We start from the raw sequence: 19,649 nt of genomic DNA on the forward strand, positions 1-19,649 counted from the left end.
TTAACCGAAAAACTAACTATTATTAAAGCAGACAAAAGCTCCACACTAAACAAAAGAACTGAGTTGATATCCAAATGCCGACACGAGAATAAGTTTTATTTGTCCAACTTCAATAGAGCATCTATCACCTAAACTAAACCCGCTAACTAACGGAACATCAAAGCCCAACATGTAACAACCCGCCAACACTTACTTGTCCGCACCCAATAACCCACACAATAACAACCAACACCTCCACACATACAACACCTACCCACCGACACAGACAATAGTGATGGTATTTCTATTGTCTACACTCTATATATACAGCACACCCAGAGAGTAGGCCTCAGAGTGTCTGATGATCGCAATATGCGTGAAACTCCGAGTTACACCCAAGAAAGAGTTCCAGTACTACCAAAACTATATATATATATATATATATATATATATATATATATATATATATATATATATATATATAGACAATATAAGTGACTCGATGGATAGATAGTGAAAGTTCGAAGTCGTCCTTACTTCCAATCCCAAGTTGAAATCTTGATAGCGACGTTTCAGTGTGTCTTGCACACCTTTATCAAGCTACAGTACAAGGATGACTAATAAAATAAAACCAACAGCGCTCATACGAACGACGAAAAGTGTTAAGTGAAAAGTGACGTAATGAATGGTGTGAAAATAAACGGCAAGATAAAATATGCAAAGTCAGTTGTGTATTCCAGATGGTTCGTATTCATTAAGTCCATGGGGATGTAGGGTTCCGGCTCTATTAATCCATAGACTCTCCAGTTGTTTAATTAAGTCTACATCTGAACCGCGTACAAGACAAAGTATATATATAGATTAAGTGTCTCTCAATCATTCATCCATATTCTTTTGAAAGTTAACCATTACTAACTACCTTTTGTTTGATAGCAACATTATAGTTTCAAAACTCCATTCGAGCAGAATTTTTACTTCTGTAATTGACAGACATTTGACGATTTTCGAGATAAAACAACCAAAAAATAACCAAACGTTCGGCGAATCTGTACATAGACTATTAATACTGTTACACCGTATCTTCGGTAAATGACCATGTCGTCATAACACGGTTACAAATAAGAATATTTTATTGGCTGCATTCATAGCTTATATTTTGGTTAATAGTGAGAACAATCACTGAATAGTGAAGGCTATACTATGACTATAATGTCTACCGATGTAATCAACAAATGTCAGCAAATGTTTTAATGGTCTTTATATACAATGCCAATCTTATCTAAACGGTATTCTCCTAATCCCTATAAAATATTAACATTTTCTTGGCCTGTTTTCTATATTTCAGATGCCCAGACACCGAGTAATCATCGTGTACCTGTGTACGTTGTTACAACGACACCGAATACCATGCATGCGTTCCTTCCTTCATTCATTCATCCATTCATTCGTCCACCCATTCATCCAGCCGCTGTTATTTGGGTATTTGGTGGTTTTGGACAGCTGATCTGAATCTCTACATCTTTTTCGGAATTGTGTTTCCTCCATTTCCATTTAACTTCTCTTGGAATGAGCTGATAACTATATCACGCCGGACAATTAACTTCATGAAGTGAAGAATATATTTATGGATTTTTTTTTGTGGTGATGGTTTGAAATAAACAATACTTCCGGTTATTGGTTCCTTAACAACATTTATTCTGTATTCATTCTTTTTTTGACTATATTTAAATAAAGGTGATATACCTGCAAAGATATTTTTGTCTTTGTTGTCTATAATGTATGGATGGATGGTTGTCGTTTGAATCGAACTTTACTGATGTTTAATGTTTCATCGCACTGTATTCGATTCTCCACCCATGTATTAAATATATGGCGGCCCAAGGTTTATGCAAATTATTAGGTTGTCCCAAGACATTGAAGTGAATGTATGTATGTATGTATGTATGTATGTGTATGTGCGTGTGTGTGCGTGCGTGCGTGCTTGCTTGCTTGTTGTCTGTTTATTTATTTATTTATTTGTTTGTTTGTTCGTTTGTTTGTTTGTTTGGTTATTTGTTTGTTTGTTTGTTTGTTTGTTTGTTTGTTGTTGTTGTTTTTTGTTTGTGTACAAGTGAATGCTAACGTGTTTCAACAGAAACTGAAAAGTGTAGCTTTGGTATAATATATATCGACCACAAGCGATATGATATAAAACAAAAGAGTGGAAACGAATGCGGAGATTTGACAGAGGGCGCAATTTATCTGGAGATATCGATCACTCGCAGTCCATGATGGGAAGACCCGTGTTGGGGAATAACAACTAATATTTCTTTAAATTTTTCCCATATTAGATTTGTGATGACTCTGCCATCTCTTTAGCATATGATATAGAGCCAACCGAGACTTCAGTTTGGAATGTAAATCATTCCTCAAAAGACTTCCACAGTCAGTCAATCAGACAGACAGACAGACAGACAGACAGACAGACAGACAGACAGACAGACATGTACATACATACATACATACATACATACATACATACATACATACATACATACATACATAGTACACACATTCATTCATTCATTCATTCATTCATTCATTCATCAACTAATAATGAAATACAAAAACTAAACACATTTCATTTTGTTTTCTTTTAATAAAATCATGTATTGATAATACAGTGCCTACTCATAAAGTCTTTATACCCTAGTCCTATTTGCTTTTTTTTACTTGATATTTTGTGTCTATCGGGCCACATCATTCTCCATGTGGTGACAAATACAACACATCATCAGAGATGAAGAGCATATTTCTACAGAATCAAAAAACATGACAATATCTCGTAAAATTGGATATGCTGTCAGTGAAATTGACAATATTGTCAGTCAAGTTCAGAGCCACAGTCGCAATGGCTGAATGGTTACAAAATTCAAATTTATAATCGTAGCAGTGCAGTGTGCGCGACAATCATAATGTAAAACGTTTAATGAATATAATAAATAGTTGCAAACAAAGACCTGAGTTTTAAAAAAAAAACATATCATATCATAACAGTTGAATGTTTCCATTCAAAATATCTTTTCATTTCGTCATTATCTTATTTGCACAAAATATCACAAACACAGATCTGAAGTTTCTTCTTGGTGTACTAAATGCCTGGTTGTATAGCGAGGGTTTTCTGGATTTCATTAGCTTTAACTGTTTATCGGCTTCAAGAATCACTTCTTGCTATATATTATTCTATAATCTTCATACTTGTGTAGATGCCAAGTATTCAATTTAATTTGGTGTGTGTGTAAGTGTGTGTCTGTATGTATGTATGTATGTATGTATGTATGTATGTATGTATGTATGTATGTGTGTATGTATGTATGTATGTATGCATGCATGCATGTATGTATGTAAATATGTATGTATGTATGTATGTATGTATGTATGTATGTATGTATGTATGTATGTATGTATGTATGTATGTATGTGTGTGTGTATGTATGTATGTATGTATGTGTGTATGTACGTCTGTGTGCCTCTAAACGTTTACGCAGAAAACAATGTTTACATAAATGAGTTTACACTCTAATTATATGTTCGTGTTTCAAGATACCCTTGGTATGTACGTCAATGGGGTTAAAGAATACAACAATATTGCACGCTAAAAAAGTTGCATTTACTCAGTCGACCCATTGTATGTTTAGGATATAAAAATTAATGTAAAATTTCTGTTCACACCACCTTTGTTCTCTAATACATACAATTGAAAGTGATCTGTGTGTGTACTTTCAAGTTTACCGCTTCACACGTGATGGTGTATATTTCGCGTACATTTCGGCAGAGATCATAAAGAAATGTACATGATGGTAGCCGAAACATTTTGAGTCAGCCGAAGACAGCTGATAACGCCCTCTACGGTCGATGTTAGTATAGGACGTGTTTCATCTTTCGATTCGCTTGTCACTGTACCCTCGACTCTCATTTCGCCCATTCTTTTAATAACAATTTCCATTAGGAATAGAATCCATGGACCGTAAATCACAAAGCTAACCGTTGATGATCAATCCACTTTCCTTTGACAGTTAACATTCCTGGTGACATCCGCGGAATCTCAAGAAGATATCACCATGGTAACGTGCCTCCTGCCACAAATCATCACTACGTCTAAACGTACTCTTATCAATCAAAACGAGTAAAAGCGTATCGAAGGTTGAGCAGTGGAAAAATGATCTTCAATCACGTGGATATGTTAAAACTTGCAGAATAAAAAGACAATTACTCCGGTTTAGCAAAAAAAAACCGTGACCACAAGGGGCGATATGTGAAAAAATACAGCTCTGAGTCTAAAATATTATTGACTGAAAAAAATGACGTTAGCGTCTACAAATACTGTCAAACTGTCCGAATAATTTCGAACTCGGCAACTTTTTTTCTGTATTAAACTTTAAGTATGATCTTATAACAAAATGGTATATATATTCCCCGGGTCTAGTCCAGTTACATGTAAGCACAGACCACTAACGAAAATAGTGATTTGAGATATAAGCTGGGCCGGTAAACTCAATTGTGTACGTACCGAAACCAATGTCAAAGTAATAGTTGAAAAATTGGTTTTCGGAAAACAAAATTAGATACAAATTGAAGCTACAATTGAGTAGAGTATGCGGGTATTTTTTTTTTCGATCGACAAAATATTCAATGAAACATTTACAAAATGATATGAAATTAAGTTGGTACATTTAAAGTCATACGCGGTTCTGGTGCAGATGAGCAAAAAGCGAAACAAAATGGCATTTGAAAAAAAATCGTGTGTAGTTTCCATAGAAATGTTAAACTTTAATGAAAAAGAAATGACAAAATGACCAGGTCAGATGAAACACGAATAACCTGTTCATAATAGCAAGGACTTAGGAACAGAAAAACGTCACCTTTGACCTATATTTGCTTTCTAATTTGAATATTATCAGCGGTTTTGTGCTGTACATATTCGTGATATTCCACAGTTACCAAATTAATTTCAACTATAACGTATATTCATAGCATTATCAACAAATACGTATTTAATCATTCATATTAATGGCTACTCGTGAAATTGACAACATGTGCGAGTCGGGCTGATGAAGTCCTCTGTGAAAATGTCATAAATAATGCCCATACACCCTTTCAGCAGAGTGGTTGACTTTAGGGGCTGCATTTTAATAAAACATACCGCCAAAAAAAGGAAAGAAAGAATTTTAACGGTTTATATAGTTCAAAACCAATTCGTTTAATAAATGTAGCTATAAAGTGCTCCTTGATTTTCAATTAAAGAAAATTCATTAGAGTTTCTGTGTGTCGTTCCTCGAAAGCATTCCTATATGATTACGGTGGTCAATCAATGTTCTCCCCGGACAGTTCGTTCAAACTACCGCTGGGCTCCAGTTGTTCCGTTGTATATCTTGAGCCGCAGTCGATCGATAACAATCGTCTCAATGTTTTCAAAATGATCATTTCGTACAATACAATACGCAGGCAATCTTCAATACTGCGGTTGATCAAGCCATGATGGGCTGTGGGGAAATTCTGCATAGCCGGGATGCGGTGCACCGTTTGGCATGTCCCCCGCACCGGCCATGACCCGCATTGCTTCCCCTACCCCTTGACTACTGGAACTTATCATTCCCGGTATGCCTCCTGGTCCTTCAGTGTAAACCATCGGAGGGACAATGCGTGGAGGATTGTTGGGTAAATTGGGAGAGTGTGACATAGGGTAACCGTCATTACTTTGCATATAGTGGTTTTCAACATAACTGGAGCCGTTTTGAAGCGATAGCGGTGAAGGTTGTTGATCCAGCCCACTGTCGTAAACACTCGAGTTATTGTTATTAATACTCATTTCATCTGAAAGAAGAAAACAAAGGAAATTTTGTAAGATATGAAACTTGTAAATTTGTACACCATGGTATAAGAGTTCGTTGTTGTTAAAAAGTAAGGGTTTGGGATCTAGAGTTGAAGAATCACAGACCGCCCTGGGGTACGTAACTAAGGTAAAACAGCGACTGGGACATGTTTCATGCGAATATATATAGCAAACACAGTTTCTAGCTAGTCTTGTACACATAGTGTCTTAAATTCTTAAAGTGTGTCTGTCTTGCTAACAGAGATGATAGGTTTTGTGCATGCAGTGTTTTCGTGTCTTCTTTTAAAATTTGCCTGTCTTGAGTCGATACGTACGCTTCGTATAAAAACTGATGGCTTACTTTGACGTTGTGCACATCGCTGTCATGAGATGTTGTATCTTACACGTACAGTCACAACTCTACTGTTTCGAATATCTAAACATAATACTACGTTGTATGTAGCTGAGTGTATCGTGGGTACATTATCTTCTGATATTTTCTACAAGTTGTGTTGTGTTGTGTTGTGTTGTGTTGTGTTGTGTTGTGCTGTGCTGTGCTATGCTGTGCTGTACTGTGTTGTGCTGTGCTGTGCTGTGCTGTGTTGTGCTGTGTTGTGTTGTGTTGTGCTGTGTTGTGTTGTGTTGTGTTGTGTTGTGTTGTGTTGTGTTGTGTTCTGTTCTGTTCTGTTCTGTTGTGTTCTGTTGTGTTCTGTTGGTGTGTTCGGCTACATATTGTGTTGTGGCGTGCCTTCGTGATCTGTACTTTTGCACATTTGTATATGTATGAAATCGAAGTAAAAAGACAAAATGTAAAAAAAAAAGAGAAGAAGAAAAAGAAGAAGAAGAAGACAACGAATTAAGAAAAATATACCCTTTCCTGTACGCGATAATTCTCATTGACTGTCTCAGGTTAGGCGGTAATAACAATATGATAAATGAAGCCGTAAGCTTATCAGGTGTTAGTCTAATTAATTAGAATCTTAATCTGATTAACGAAATCTCATGAAATGTACATCTGCACTCATTTCTACTTAGATGAAAAGTTCATTTCAAATGAAATTGTTACATGAAATAAACATACTCTCTTTTTTTCTCTTTGCACATCTTTTTGAGAAAATATGACTTAACATAAAAATAAAACACTTCAGAAACGACTTTTACTTTCACGACTTTTACTTGCTAGTTCGAATTCAATATTGAAAACATATTCTAACGCCACACTTGAAGACAGTTTCTAGTTTAAACTCTACGTGTACCATCTGCTCTAGGCGAACCAAAATGTTTCATCCGTGCGCGAGAGGCATCGGAATTTAAAGGCAGCTGTCGAGTAAATCACGTGTGAAATAATGATAAGAAAGCCTGCGTAAAATACTGTAATTGTCTGTACTAGATTGCTTTCCGACAGTGAGGGAAATATTGCCGGTGCGAGGTCAAACGAGAGGTCACTTAATATCGTGGCTAAATCTCCGCCTAGTCACTGATCACAATTTGTAAAAGAAAAAAAAAGGAATCACCCCTACTGATTTACAACAACGAACATTCCGGGAAAGAAAATTAACTAGTGGGGACAATTGAAGGAAACTGCGTTCTTTTCTACAGCGACCAATTTAATTTAGTGCGTTTGAGAGCGCCAGTTCAGGCTCAAAAACGGATTTAGTGATCAAGAAATGCAGTCTATTCAAAACGTATCAATTCCACGTCCAATAAAATGAAATTATGGGCAAATTCTTCTACTCTGGGAAGATACTTTAAAAAGGAACTTATCGGCTTATATTAAATTTAACACATGGGTATAGGCTTCTTTACAGATTAGCTATTTCATAATTCGACATATTACAGTGAATTCCATTCTTTTCGCCGCTCCCCCCCCCCTTTTTTTTTAAAGCCATGGAATTTTAATTCTTCTCTGTGTGTTCGTTTGCTCTCAAAGCGGATCACTTATAGAATGATTTCATTTGAATTACGCTATGAATAGTAATATCGGGTTCCACACTATTGAATTCCTTGAACACGCACTCCAACTATCTTTCAAAACTCTTTTCTGAGATATTACAATTGGCGGGGGGGGGGGGCTAAACTTTTACCACACATATAGAACGAAAGCCTTGTACTCGTTTAGTACATGCTTAGTGTCAAAAGAGGTTTTAGCTCAGAGGAGAGCTGAACTTTAAGGATAAGTCCGATGTTCTCCTTCTTAAAACGTCGTGGTTCTCAGTTTTGGTTCTCTCAGCGGTGAACTTGCCTTTTGTGTCTTTTTTGAATAGTTGTTATTAAAGGAAGGAATTAGCATTTTCAGAAAGAATTCAAGATCACGAGTATTTGACTCGGAATATGGGATTTAAATTGGACCAAACATGCCCATCTTTTAATATTTCTGTTTTGTTGTTCCACCGAGTAATTTTTCAATTTGAAAGTAAATGTATTGTTTTCTTTTAGGAGTAATTTCATCGATCATCAAAATATGATTATCAAGAATTAAAATGTTTGATCACACACAAGTCAAAGTGTTCATACTTTGTACGTCGACTGAAAAAATAAGTAAAATACACGGAAACGTACTAAAAGGCACCAGGTTTCCTTATCAACTCAAACTGTTTTTCAATTAAGCAACATACATTCTTTCAAAACTAAGACCATGATGTAACCCTACCTTCGTATCCATCTTTGTCAGAATTGCTTGACGGTGAAATGTGATTTTCGTGTGGGCTACCCGAATCTCTCGATCGCTTGATACCACGGAAGTACTGACTCCAACGTTGGCGGTTGGCGTCTTTCTTTAAGCGTTTTTCTTTCGCACGACGATTTTGAAACCATACCTGCAGACACACACGCCAAAAAAAAACAAGAATGAAACTTCAAATTCTTTATAAGCTCTGGGACACGTCACCATGGTAACTAATAGCCTAGATTTGAATCAGGTGGTTCTGACTTCACTCTTATTTTCGTGAATGGTTTCGAGTTTCCTCAATAATTTATACAACTGTCAATGCTATATTTTCTCTGTTCGCTACTTCTTTCAGTTTTGACGACAAATATAAAATCCAGTCTTGTACTCGTGGGATGTTTTATTGATGGCTGTCCAATATCTATCACATAAAATCCAAAACTACTTTTAACTTTACCTGGGGATAAAATTGAGATAATACAGAACAGGTCGTACGGATAATGAAAGTCGCTACACTCAAATGTTCATGGTCGCTGTTAAGTTTTGAGTATTTCAAAGACCGTAATGTGTTGCTAAATATTGAACAGTGTACAAACTCTCATAACAGAATGTAATTCGCACCTCCCCCCTCTCTCTCTCTCTCTCTCTCTCTCTCTCTCTCTCTCTCTCTCTCTCTCTCTCTCTCTCTCTCTCTCTCTCTCTCTCTCTCTCTCTCTCTCTCTCTCTCTCTCTCTCTCTCTCTCTCTCTCTCTCTCTCTCTCTCTCTCTCTCTCTCTCTCTCTCTCTCTCTCTCTCTCTCTCTCTCTCTCTCTCTCTCTCTCTCTCTCTCTCTCTCAGTAATATTGCCTGTTCTTTCAAAAGTCTAACGGGATTGTGGCGAAAATATTTAACGAACGTCTGCTTACATCCGTGACTATCTGTTTATTTGTATCTTATGCGAGTGCCCTGGGCGGTCAAAACTTGTTACAATTAGGTAATAGCCTAAACAAGTCGCGGGAACGACCTTGCAATTAACTTTTAGTTATTTTATCAGCAAAACCAGAGATAATCTAACAAAATAGTAATTTCCAGGTTAAATCGATACTAATGTTGATGATGTCGATACAACTGTTGTAAATGTAAACAAACATAGCTAAGAAATGTCTTCTTCTTCTTCTTTTTTACAGATTTCGGTAGACTTACCTGCACGACTCTCATGTCCAACCCCGTTTCGTTTGATAATTGTTCTCTCACATGCCTTGCTGGTTTTGGACTATTAGTATATGCAGTTTTTAGTGTTTCTAATTGTTTTGCAGTAATGGTTGTTCTGGGACGTTTGTTAGACGCATCCATTTCTATATCTGGAAAACAAACAACAAGGAAATGTATATTCAATAAGACAACCTAAATATTGGCGCATAAAGTTTGGTAGACTGAATATCCAATTATGTACTTATGCCATCGTTGAGTTTGACTGTCTCACAACATCCCCCACCCCCTCGCCTAGTATGTATCTGTACTCTCTCTCTCTCTCTCTCTCTCTCTCTCTCTCTCTCTCTCTCTCTCTCTCTCTCTCTCTCTCTCTCTCTCTCTCTCTCTCTCTCTCTCTCTCTCTCTCTCTCTCTCTCTCTCTCTCTCTCTCTCTCTCTCTGTTTTAAAAGGTAGATATTCTGAAGATACCGAACTCTTAAAATAATGTATTTCTGCCTCACGAAATTTGAGTATCTCAATTTCGTTTATTCAGAAATGAATTGGCGCCATGTTGAAGTATAGGATCGCCGCGACACCTGACAACGAGGCGCCGTTGTATCTCAATTTCGAATAACCCCATAATGCAATGTCTATAAATCAAACACGTACTGTATACATATGAACAAGTCGGGGTCAAGATAAAGGTCACAGACTGTCAAATATGTCATAAATTTACATATAAGGGGTAAAGAAGTTGTTTGGTAATATTTTGGCCCGTCTTGCAATGTTGCCTTCAAATAAACATCAATTCTTTTTAGTGCTTGGACATTGCGATAAATTGTTGATTCTCTAACTCGAAATACAACCAGATAGATACAATTATGCTTTGTTTTCACGCTTTTTTGTGAGTAAAATATTCAATGATAAATTCTAGTGGCCAAATCAAAAGTCGAGTGTTACAAACTTTAGTTGCAATGATATCTGACATTGTGGCGATTTTACAGCATTTGCGCTTCCTCGTATACTTGAATCACAAATTCGGCTATTGCCATTATTCAAAACCATTCCTTTTTGTTTGGAAAATATACACAATTATTACTTTTGGAGGGGGAAAATATTTGATTTTAACGTCTGACAACTCACTTTGCAAATCACTGCTACTTGGGTCGGATTGCGATAGTGGCTCAACTAAACACAAGGAAATGAGAAATATCATTGAAATTTCCATATGAATTCGATACAGTCAGACTCAAAATGGCGAAACTGGATACCGTACTGTTTTGTATTAAAAAGCAAAAGTAGAATTCCCACTCGCACCTGATACAGGAATTATGGATATTGCACAGTTTCATGTACATGTAATTGAAACCAATGATCCTGAAACAGAACAATGTCTGGCTTGACAAAAAAATCTTACTTACTAACATTGCTACAAATTGTCGGTCGTCTGTTTTGACAACAAAATACCAACATTGCTACATTTCATTGTCTCGCTAAACAAGAATCTCACTAACATTGATACATTTCATTTTTTGGTTCGACAAAGTGTTGCCAACATTGTTATATTTCATTGTCTGGCGCGACAGAAAAATTGCTACATTTTGTCGTCTGCTTTGACAAGAAATTTTTTTTACTAACATTGCTACATTTCACTCTCTGGCTCGGCAATAATCTTAGTAACTTTTCTGCATTTTCGTTGCCAACGATACCATTATCTTAGTCTACCGTTACACTGTAACTGATTTCTTCTGATTCTGGCACTTTTTTTGTAGTATCTGAATATTCATTTAAATTATACATTGCTACACTGTACTACATGATTTAGCGAAGATCTGGTAACATTATGATAACTCGGGCGAAGAAAGTGTGGCATTGTTGGAAAGATTTTGTGAATACAGACGATGAAACGTAGCAATATTAAGAACTTAAAACATTTTTGTCGAAGCAGACGACTTTCTGTTTCAGATTGACTTGCTCTAATTGTAAATTCAAAACTTTAGTAAGGATTATAGTTTCCTGTTCTCTCGACATCTTATCTCATTCCAGAGTTTTCAAATCGTTCAATATAGCCCGCGTAAATAGTGACTTGTCGCTACTTTTTCGCTCGATATTCAAAACTGTACTTAAACATGCTGAAATAAATGCGCACGTACCCCAAAACGATGACGGTTGACTTCGTCCGTGAAAGGAGACTGCCATTGTACTCAAACAGTGAGTTGTGAACTCCAGTGTTGATATTTTTTTTTTTAATTTGAGATATTTTTTTTTTCATTTTAATCGTTCGAATGTTGACCTTTGACACTAACGTCATACTCACCTCTTGCTTTTGCTGCTTCGTAGTCGGGTTTACAGACTAGTTTATTATCGTTCATGAGGTAGAACTCGTCGCCCGTAGCTAATTGTCTATTGCACATAATACAGGCAAAACATTGAAGATGATAAACATTGTCTTGGGCTCGCCGAACTACTTGGGTGGGTGGAATTCCTTGCTCGCAGGCTGCGCACTTAGTACCAAAACGTCTGGAAAAAAAGCGACATAACTAACTTTAGAACACAATGAAACGTGCGATAATACTAATCCTTATAAGACGGCTTTGGATTGAGAAAGATTGTACGTTCCAATGACATAAAAAAAACTCGTGAATTACTGTTCCCTAGCTTAGAGTCAAAATATTTTTTACTTGCAAATACACGCTTGTCCCAGATATATTGTATGTGTTTTACAAAATACACAAAGCGATGACACAATAATGTGACTTCACATATCTAATAGCTATAAAAAATTCATTTTCCTCGAACTTAGAGTTTAGATCTAGAGGAAACATAAAATACAGTAATCTCATGTATCTTATATGTTTTCCTCTTACAGTAATTTTTCAAGTATTTGTCAATTCAAATCGACTTTCTCATAAAAATGACTTGTGTGTACTCTAGCTTTTGCTTTTCAGTGGTTGATACATTTGGTATACATCTTTTTTACGACTGAAATTTCTGCTCAGGGAGTCAAAACGTCTCTTGGAAGCGAATCCCAAATTAATTTTTGACTTCGTAATTAGAAATTTTCAGTAGTAACTTTGAAACTAGAGTCGATGAATATTCGTATATATATATTCTAGCGGAGTTTCCATTGCTTGTAGAAAGGAATGAGTTTGTATTATTTTCTACTTTCCGCAAATGTCGTCAACTTTACGTCACATCCACCTAGTATCTAATACACGAACGTTATGATACTTTTGATCTGTCGGATTTAACACTAAAGCAACCTGATCCATCAACACAACTTTGGACAGAACTCTGACGAACACTTGTCGTTCGGCTAAATTCTCAACGCTACATTAAATTCCACAAACGACATCTTGACGACAACATGTTGGATTCTAACATTCCGTTTGCTTTCGTGTGGCTCTATCTTTCGAATACTCAAATTTAACGAAGAACTCTTTTATATTAAAAATTCATCGGGTATCAAAGACTTCTTGACATTATGGATAAAAACAAGACATCAGTAGAACAGGAGGATCCTCGGGAAATCTTGTAAGATATATAAGCCGGATTTTGTCAAAGAGGAGCGATAAAGCCAGGCAGATTTACCTAATGTCTGACAGTGCAGTCGAAATATGGCGTCCGAAATCCGACGATTCGGTTTGGTGATTTATGACTAGGGGACAAACAAAGGTCCAAATGTCAAGCCTGGTAGATTTGTAAAATATGAAGGGATCGTGAACTCGTAGACATAAGATAGGGCATAAGTTAATGGTTTGAAGCGGTTAAACTGAGCCTACGAAGACCATTTATTGAAATCCGTAGAATTGTATACCTCATCAGACTGCTGACACAGCGCACTCAATAGATTCCCAGAAGTCGACTGAACCATATCCGTAACTTGTACACAAACCATAATAATACGAAATACACGATAATGTTTTGTGTGTATGTGCTTCGAAGTATGTTTTGGATTCATAAAAATTGTTTTGCTTGAGCAGACGACATCGCTGGCTCCAATACAGAGATTTAATATTTCTAGTATTGTGAATATAATATCTTTAGCTACTGTCTGTCCTTAATCTTAATTTTATCATATTTTTGTCACGTGAGATATTCTATTTAAACTTTGTCTAAAATGAACTCGCAAATCAGCAAAAAGTTGTCAAATAATACCGACTCTTTTGCGTTGACGTTTGGCGGGAAATTATCCATTGTATATTTCGAGTGCCTGAAAGTAAAAACTAGTTAGGTCTGTCAGTGATGATGTGTACGTTCCAAAACGTTGGTCGGAGTTCTTTCTGTAGGATGTACGAGTACGACATACATGTACAAAATACACCACAGCTGAACTTGAACGTGGCAAATTTTTTGGCAAGATTTCCGCCATTTTTGCTTTGAAGACTTGGAACGATATAGAGACGGTGTAGAAATGTACTTTGGCTCTACACGCAATTAACTTTGAAACCATATGAAATATATACCTTACTGGCGGGGATTAAGGTGACCGGATTATAGGCAATCCTAGCGACTAATACAGTATAGAAGGAGATTAAAAGACCATTTTCCATCGACTTGAAGATAAAGGCAACAGTTCGATTTCGACAGCTAGGAAATACGACCGATAAAAACCTGAAATAATTTGGAGTACACACACGGATCATACATTGAATGCATGGCAAAGGGGTTTAACAGATTTCTAAATATTTCCAAGAATACGGAGGCTGACAGAAACGGTCAACTTTTGTGTCGAATTTTGACCTTTTTATCAGAGAAAGATCGCGCAGAGAGGGTTTTATTCAAAGTAAGAGCACTAACAGACATCGGGGTTTGATATACTTTCAAAAAAAATGAAGCTCGATAGAGTGGAGTAAACGCAGAAGTCCCAACACAGTTGCGGAGAGTGATCGCATGGAGGATTTTTTGTATTGTTCCGTTTCATTAAAAATTGAAATCTAATTTTTGTTAATGCTTTCTGTGTTTTCGATGTGATCTGAAAATGTTATCCTGAGAGGCATTTAGACAAAAGCATTCATACGTACATCTTTTTTCTTTCTATCTTTATATTTTATATAAAAATCCACCAATACGAATAAATCAAGGGAAACCATAGAGTTTGATGTTTTGTGTCCTTTTCTTATAGCAGAAATTCAATTTTTTGTTGTTCGATGATAAACTTCAACGTGAACAAATATTAAGACTCATTTTTTTTATTGCAAATAACAGGAATAGACATTCCAATTCACCTGAGGCCTAAATAAAGAAAATTGTGCGGTTCCGATTACGCTCAATTTTAGAATAAGTGGGGTAGGTAGAATTTTGTATTTTATTTTATCATATTTTTTTTCTGTGTTAGTGTTCAGTTCAGGTTTTCAATTGTTTCCCAAATGGTCTCTGTGTTGTTTATTTCTTCCTATCATATGTGCAGTCATTACAGATTGGAAGAACAGTTTTAGAGTGTCTTTTTAAGTTGATGTCAGTTTCCGCATACACTATTTCTCGTGAGACTTCACAATATTTGCGATTTTATTATTTTTTTATGGAATACGTAAAATAAAGGTTTAGGGTCGGCAGTGAAAAGCTAGGCGGGTTGGGTAACCAATTATTTTTTAAGCCTGAAATGCGCTCTTGATGAACACTTCAAGATTTGATAAATACATCGATATCCCATCATATTAGTAAACAATCTATTTTTAGCCATCCAATACCGTATGCTAACAATGTGAATTAAATTTGAAAAATTGTATTGAACAGTTATTTTTATATCAAAGCAGTGCAATTTTAGATGAATATTAGATTTCAAATCGGAAACTCTGTTATTTTATCGAAATGCTGCGTTGGTTTATTTTCTGATTTGAGATCTGCAATGCATAATTTTAAACTGTTGCAGTAGAGAATGTTTAGATTACTTGCACTGAACGCACACACTCAACTTCCTGGAATAACTTTCAACTCGTTGACTTCATCTTGTATGAATGTAATAACGTTTGTGGAATGACGATACTAAATGGTTATGTACAGTAATACAGTATCCCGAAGGTAAACTTATCCTGAGTCTGTATTACAAAATTGTTCATTGAAGTCGGAAAATTAATACCTTTTGTGACGGGGGAATTACACAGGCACCAGAACACCGGAAAGGGAAAGGGTATTAATTTTATTGTAACAGTTATATAATTTGGATGATTTCTTTGTGTTTATGAGAATAGATACACAACATAGAGACTTTTCAATAACATGGGTAAACGTTGGCACTTCAGGGATGACCGATTGACAAAACACGGTGGCTATTTTGACAAAGTGTAGTACACACAGCCTGAGGCTTTCCCCCCGAGGGCTTTGTCATGAAAAAAAAACGCTACAGTAATCACGTGTTTCTGCGTCAGAAATTGCTGATATTCTGTCTTTGTATAGTTCCCCATCGTCATTTTGGGAGATTAATAGTAAACATTAGCTCCATTCAACAACCATTTAATTGATTAGTTTTGGTGGATAAACATTGCTGTGTACCCTGTGACTTCCAAATTAATATTTTTTCCCCTATGTTACACTCGGCTAACTTTGCAAATTAATTCGTCGGCTTCACTATACTCTTCCAGTTTCAGTCTCTACTTCTGGTCCCCTTTTGCAATTTAATCAGAACTAGCACAGTAGTATATAGTCAAGGAAAAAATACGAAACACAAACACAATTTTATGTTTTGTGATCTGAGGACAGCTATTGTCGTCTGCCAGATTGTGCGGGGTTTTATATCTTCAACTATTCAGTTACACAGAGTTTCATCGAATGAGACAGAATTGACACCGCGGATGTTTTTATCTGGCAAAGTTGCTGATCATTTGAAGGCTATAATTGTAAAAGTAGTGTCTAAGTCCAGCGAATCTCCAAATGATACAAACCGACAGAGACTATATATTTCTACAACATTTGTGTTTACAATATAAGCATAGAGTTCGACATCTAGGGGGAAAAATTGAACACTGCAACGTGTTTTAGTGGAATTGGAATTCGTGTTTTAAAACCTGTCACTGCTGTATTCACGAATCGTTCCGTGATATTCGGATGAGTAAATATACTATTTCTGTTGTATTTTTAATTTTTAATAGAAAGAAAATGTCATTTCCCTCCTTTGCTGTTACGACAAGTATCTACAAGATAATCTCCTGATGTGTGTTCTTTATGTAAATTCACTCAACTGTAGAATGTTCAGTAATCGTCAAAGTTACGTAAATTCACTAGACCCAAAATTGCCTTTATAAGATCATTCATTTGTTTTTGAAACAAACACACAAACACACACACATACCATACATACACACATGCATACATAAACACACATACATACACACACATACACACACATCATACATACATACATACATGCATACATACATACATACATACATACATACATACATACATACATACATACATACATCGTATACATACACATACATACATACATACATACATACATACATACATACATACATACACACACACACATACATACATACACACACACACACACATACATACATACATACATACATACATACATACATACATACATACATACATACATACATACATACATACATACATACATACACGAACTTCAGATCATTATACATACACACAAATATCACTTGTCTTTAGTTACCCATGAACTTGCTACCTCGAGTGTGAATCAACTTTTGAGTTTTAACTTTCACTGAATAGCATTCACATCAAATGTTCGTGTAACACCAAGCAACAAAACACTCACAAGATCTGCCTATACTACCATCCCCATCGTACACATACATACTCTATAACATGAGGAGATTTCTCACTTTTCAACATCAAATTACGATCGTGTCATCTAAGTATAAAAATTTAGGTCGCCTCTAGAAAGGCGATTGACAGGCCTGTATTTTTTAAAACACGAATTTTCGCGAAAAGGTAATTAGCTAACGAGTTTTCGATTCCTTTATCTACGGAAGCTTGTGTGCGTTGGCGGGCAAGGTGAAGGTTCGCCTTTAGTAACAAGTCGGTATCCTGACACAGGGTTGTTAGATTGCAACTTATGATTTCGCACTTTATGGACTAAATAGAGGGTAAGGACCGTTTTGTTGTGTTTCGATATCATCATTCGCAAAAACTCCCTACATGCAATAATCACCCTTCGTCTGATGAACCCATATCCCCTTTAAGCTGATAATCGCCTTACGAGTCTTTAATCTTCACCGAGTAATCGCTTCGAGCCCATGATAGCCCTCAACTGCATCCGTATCTTAATACTTAACATAAAACATTACGTAAATATGCTGGCTTTTTTTTTACACAAAAGCTCCCCCGTATTACACAGAGAGAAGTGTTTTGGAGATCCGGCGGTGACTGAGCAGCTTGCAAGCATACACAGCTCAACGGAAACCGCATTGAAATAAAAGAAGACTCAACACACTTTCAGCCCTGGTCAACTTCACGTCAATTTAGACAAACGATCCTCGACAGAACGATTATATAATTCAACACATACGCTTGATCTTGAATTTAAGTATAATTTTGTAAACGTAGCTTCATTTTTTTCGAATTTAAGTAAATAATTTCATATTTTGTGTCAACAATTGTGTATGTCGCGAACATCTCACTTAATCAAACAAACAAACCGTGCTTCTGCACGCCATCTAATAAACGTACGATGTTGCTTACTTCAAAATGACAAGTGCATTTCATTTTTCACTAACATCAGGTCAATTTGTGACACCACAGATACGTTGAAAAACATTCCCGGTTTTTATTTTAGCGTGGCAAGCAAAACTCAGACCGTTTCAACATCAAGAATATATTATTATCAATATCAAAGATATCAATTTTAATTTTTTTATACCTAATCTTCGGATGAAATTCCTTTCCCTTTTCAATTCATATTCTCTAGCTCTAAAAGGAACTTTGAAAACCAAAACTATCTGCTTAATTTTTAGGGTTCAAAATTGACCAAAAAAAAGTATACTTACTTGAAAAAATCTTCTTTGCAATAGACGTTACCACCTCTTGAATAACATTTATCGTTGAGTTGGGATTGACAATCTTTACACTTCAGACACTTTGAATGCCAAGCCCGATCTTGAACCTTGAGAATAAATCTATCCAGAATTGGATGCTCACACCCAGCACATTTCGGTATTTGAGCTGTGATGCAGAGAGAAAGAGAGAGAGGGAGAGAGAGAAAAGAGAGCGTCTGTAGATGAGATCATCCGTGCTTGCATTTAGCGAACAATTTAAGTTCTAGTTGATAAATATGATGAACACAACACAACAAAAAAAAAGGTTTTCTATGAAATGTTGAAGACCGGCTCAGATGATGAGTAGTCGAGTGAGATGAAAATAAAGTACACGTTGAAATGAACAATAATTAAAGAGATGGATATTATATACGGAAAGTTGTACGTAAGGCTTACATGAGGATTTGCACGTGTTAATCTGATTATGAGCTTCGACGTTGAGAGTTGTTGATTCCATCACCGTCACCGGAAAAACTAAAGAGTTCATTCTGAAGCGCGGAAAGAAAGTTCCCGAAATTATGCAAACCGCAAAGACGATCGACGCTGACGACGGACAATCACTACGGAGTCGTGACCCGAATTGTGACGGCAATGTCGACTAATAAGATCGTTCTGATCAATTTGACTGCAGGGGACTCGTAAAAGACCAACCGACAGTACTCTATGGTAACAACGAGTGACACACTACTGCATAAAAATCTCCTCAAACTGTCAATTTACATCACTTCACCTGATTGGCTAATAATCCCCACGATTAAGCATACACTTGGGCGTGGTTACGCGATGACAACCAATCACAACGATCCTCTTATAGTGTTTCGATCAGCATATACAAATTGTACCTCGTCATATTTTTTTTTTCTCCAGACAGAAGCGATTCACGCTGAGAGACAAATTAATTCACCAATTCTAACATCAATGAATTCAACCATTCGGAAGTCTAGTTGACTCCACG

General features: G+C 36.3%; 1 protein-coding gene across 1 annotated transcript; it reads right to left on the reverse strand.

The window, feature by feature from the left end:
* Window positions 1–4,902: 4,902 nt before the first annotated feature.
* LOC144441041 (LIM/homeobox protein Lhx3-like) lies at window positions 4,903–19,243 on the reverse strand. Its single transcript, XM_078130551.1, has 6 exons — window positions 19,091–19,243; window positions 18,647–18,821; window positions 11,983–12,185; window positions 9,678–9,835; window positions 8,481–8,646; window positions 4,903–5,832 (listed from the first exon to the last, which is right to left on the reverse strand). The coding sequence occupies exons 1-6, from the start codon at window positions 19,179–19,181 to the stop codon at window positions 5,471–5,473; spliced, it is 1,155 nt and encodes a 384-aa protein (XP_077986677.1). The 5' UTR covers window positions 19,182–19,243; the 3' UTR covers window positions 4,903–5,470.
* Between the last annotated feature and the right edge of the window lie 406 nt (window positions 19,244–19,649).

Source organism: Glandiceps talaboti, chromosome 10 (assembly GCF_964340395.1).
Source record: "Glandiceps talaboti chromosome 10, keGlaTala1.1, whole genome shotgun sequence".
NCBI classification, from domain to species: domain Eukaryota; kingdom Metazoa; phylum Hemichordata; class Enteropneusta; family Spengelidae; genus Glandiceps; species Glandiceps talaboti.